Below are 4,042 nucleotides of genomic sequence, written 5' to 3'. Positions count from 1 at the left end.
TATGCATGTCAGCTAATAACTAAGGAAGGAACTTAGTAGTCATTGTACTTGTTTTGGTCATGTTACCAATGGTAAATCACACACGCCCCTTTCCGATTTTTTTTTTTTGGAGAGTGCGATCACTGCATGGGAAAAAGGAGACAAGCGATCGCTGCGATTTGGTTCTTAAATTGTTTCCATTTAATTGCTGCGATCACTGCGAAAACCAAAATTCGGCGATCGATGTAAGGAATGATTGATTACAAAGTTCTCTGGGAGATAATCCTATTACCACTGTTGCCACGAGGTTTCCCATTTGGAAAATTCCCATCCCTGCAATCGCCGAGAATCTCTGTGCAAATGAAAGCACCCATTATGTTTATAATTATCGCATCATCCTCGTGCTTATCCTTATGCTTGCCTCCTACATGTAAATCAGCCAAAGCGAGAGTATCAAAACTATAAAAGTACCTGCGAGTGGTTTTAATTATTCATTTTCAGAGTTAGGTGGGCTCATAGCCACGTTGATTTGGTGATCCCAGCGATCGTAGCGATCATATGGAAACCAGATTGCTCACGTGGTGAACGTCATGAGGCAGATAAAGTACAAGTCATGAAAGGCTATGTTGATCTTTGCAATCTGTGCTTTCTAATGACACACTAAGCTTAGAATTAATTTTCAGTAAAGAAAAGGGCAAGATTTCCGCACAGCTCCCTACATTAATTATACATGCATTTTGTGACTCAAACTGAATCTTTCCAAGAAAAGAAAGCCTGGAATAACATTTGCATGAGTGCCCTTGTTGTAACCACTAATGTTAGAGTAGTCTCATCGGCACTTACACACAAGCCAGGGTAAACAACAAACATCAGGGGCACCCAACAAAAAATTATTTGCAAAATGCAGAATAATAGGCAGGAACAGTACGATAAAGCACTAATAAAACACTTTTTGTGTTTTTTCAATGTTGCTGGGGAAAAAAAGGTGTTCTGCACTCCCAGGATGATCATGAGCAAAATTCCAGCTTCCAGCGAGATAGTGAGGAAAATACCCAGCCAGCCGACTTTGTGGCACTATTTCCCAGCCAGCAAATTACATTAGACATTTATCGGTAAACACAATTTCATGCAATGCTAACCTCGTGGATGTAAACCGCTTGTCAAATTGGTCACAAACCGATCAAAACCAGTATTTTTATGCACATGCAATGAATTGAACAGCAGTAAGTGACATGTGAGCAAGTTCTCCTCCAGTCTCCCTTATTTTCTGTTCTCAGCCAGCCAGCACGGATTGACATGCTAAAAATATTAACAGTTTCCTAGCAAAAGTGTATGAAAATTAGTAACTTGCCAGCCAGCTGAATATCCACTGCAGAACAGATATTTTGTGGAACACCTTCATTGGGTGCCCCTGAAGCATGCCAACTGTCTTTTATCATCTGGGAATCTTTGACAGATACCAGCCAATCTCCCAGTCTCCCTTACAGCTCACCACATCTCCAATATGAAAAAAAGCTTTATGTGTATTTGACTTTTTTCCCAGTCCAGTACACTAAGAATCATCTATCATGGTTGTCAGATGGCCAGATGTTGCTTGTGCAAACTCCCTCCTCTCCCCACCTGATATACAATGTACCCAATTAGACTATCGGCTCAAACTTTTTGAAAGTCACTTTTTGGTGTCAGACCTAAAATTATAATATAGTTGTCAGACATAAATGTTGATCGCAAGGAAGCAAAGACACTTTGTACAATATCACATGAAGGTGCTGATTCCTGCTTATTCTTGAAATAGTCAAAATGGCTGCCCAACAATTGTAATCGAAATTTGGAGGTGCATGCAACATTTCAAGGCTTAATGCCAGTGAAAACCAAGGCCAAAGAGGTGAATTGGAGAGAAAATGGAGCATAAGTAATATTTCATGCCATCTCACTTTACACAGGACTTGAAATAATGGCCAGTCAACAGACAATGTCCTGTCAGACTCGGGTAGTAATCAGACAAATTGTTTAGAACATTTAATTTTGAACTATTTGACCATCATGAGGGACATTATTCATGTTACTGTAAGCATCATCATTCATGCAATCTGGGGTCACTTTTGCAAAAGTTATGATTCTTCAAATTTTTCGAATATGACCAACCAAAAATGGGCGGTGTCCAAGCAAAAACAATGGTTGACTGCATGGACAATGCAACAGGTGCCTGCCTGCCTGCCAGTTATTTCGAGCCCTGAACTGATAAAAACACTAGGCTTGGCACACGACCATGGAACACGGGCGACCAAATTGGTGACTACAATCTCAGACAAAAATAAAGGGGACACTTCACGCTGCGTAGCAGATTACCCCTTCCCCCTATTCAATGTTGCAAAAAAAACGGCGTTTTTCCAGGAGCGCGACAGTTTTTACGCCATCAACATTGTCACGGGGGAGGGGGGTTCAAACATGCTTTGGTGTCACGATCTTTTTGACCGGGATTGTGTTGATTACAGAACTGTAGAAAGTTCTACAGAGATCTCGTTGCGGTTTGGGTGTAAAGATATGGATGTGTCACGTTTGTCCTCGTGTCATTTGGGTGAGTGCTCCTATGCTTTGGATGAGGAAGATGTGTCAAATTGTTGCCGAATATGTTCTGGAACATATTTTCTGTGTAGTTGCCGATGTATTTAGGGAGAGATTGCAACTGCACGATACAGGACTTAGCTGAAAGGCGATGAAAATGGTTTCTCGGCGGTGGATTGATAATAACACACGTGCTCGTGTGTATTATTTGAGTCAAGTTAAGGGAATGTCAATTCGAAAAACGGCAGTACATTGTAATGTTTCACGTGGAGTTGTTTGGAGAATAATCCAGCGACAGCGCGAGAAAGACTCTAACCGCTGTAAAAGCAAGACCTTAACTTTACAACGCGGACGGCCGAGAAAACTAACAGGTAGACAGGGGCGTTTACTTCTGAGATGGTTGGCCAAATTGCGCGATGAAGATGGCAATTTTACTGAACAACGTCTTATGGAGAGTGCTGGAATGTCAACCCATGCTGTGTCAGTGCGTACAGTTACGCGATTTTTAAATGCACATGGTTACTTTTATCTACAAGCAAGGAAAAAGGGTCTTCTGAAAAGACAAGACTGTGAAAAGAGAGTCGCTTTTGCGAAACACTACAAAAGACATTATGATAAGAAGTTTTGGACAGAAAAGGTGTCTTTTTATTTAGATGGTACGGCATTTGCGCACAAAACCAACCCATTCGAGCAAGCCTGTGCTCCAAAGGGCAGGATATGGAGAAAGAAATCGGAGGGATTTCACCTTGGATGCACTTCAAAGGGGTGTAAAGAGGGAACTGGTGGCCGAGTACTAAGATTAATGGTTGCTATTAGCTACGGAAAGGGAGTAATAGCGTGTGAGCCCTACGAGAGGATGTGTGGGGCGTATTTTGCGAATTTCATCGATACGAACTTTCCACGTATGTTTGAAGAGGCTGCCAAAGGAGGTGAACGCATCTTTATCCAAGATGGAGACCCATCGCAGAATTCGGCTGTAGCGAAGAGAGCCATGTCTCGAGTGCAGTGTAGAGTTATTAACGTGCCCGTGCGTTCTCCTGATATGCACTGCATTGAGAATGTATTTCACATCACGAGTAAAAATTAAAAGAAGAGGCTAAAGTGAAGAGAATAACCAAAGAGTCATTCGGCGAGTTTAAGAAGAGAGTTATTACGACAATCAAAGCTATTCCCGTTGGCACAATAGATGAATTGATTGCTTCTACAGACAAGCGATTAGATGCTGTCATTACGAGTCGTGGACGTCGTATACGATATTAACAAACGATTTCTGTAGAACCAACAACTATCTTTTAATTATTACAAAGTTTCTAGAGAGACAAGCCGTATCACTGCAATATCAGGGCATATAACAGAGTACATTGGGATAACCTATGGTGACTGAACAGTGGACGACGCCATTCATGAGTTCTCTGTACTGTAATTTGTACTAGTCACTTCAATGGAAATTCACCCGCTAAGCTACAATATATGTTTTGTTACAAGGCCATAGTCTGTT

General features: G+C 41.5%; 1 protein-coding gene across 1 annotated transcript; it reads left to right on the top strand.

The window, feature by feature from the left end:
• Nucleotides 1-2,992: 2,992 nt before the first annotated feature.
• LOC138056157 (uncharacterized) lies at nt 2,993-3,631 on the top strand. Its single transcript, XM_068901987.1, has one exon. It carries the CDS (start codon nt 2,993-2,995, stop codon nt 3,629-3,631), a length of 639 nt encoding a protein of 212 aa, XP_068758088.1.
• The last annotated feature ends 411 nt before the right edge of the window (nt 3,632-4,042 follow it).

Source organism: Montipora capricornis, chromosome 7, assembly GCF_036669925.1.
Source record: "Montipora capricornis isolate CH-2021 chromosome 7, ASM3666992v2, whole genome shotgun sequence".
Taxonomy (NCBI): Eukaryota; Metazoa; Cnidaria; class Anthozoa; order Scleractinia; family Acroporidae; genus Montipora; species Montipora capricornis.
The sequence above is the reverse complement of the archived record's forward strand: the minus strand, read 5'-3'. Positions and strand labels throughout refer to the sequence as shown.

Coding starts and splice junctions, on each gene's coding strand:
- LOC138056157 (XM_068901987.1), top strand. CDS start 2,993: ATGGAGAGTGCTGGAATGTCAACCCATGCTGTGTCAGTGCGTACAGTT.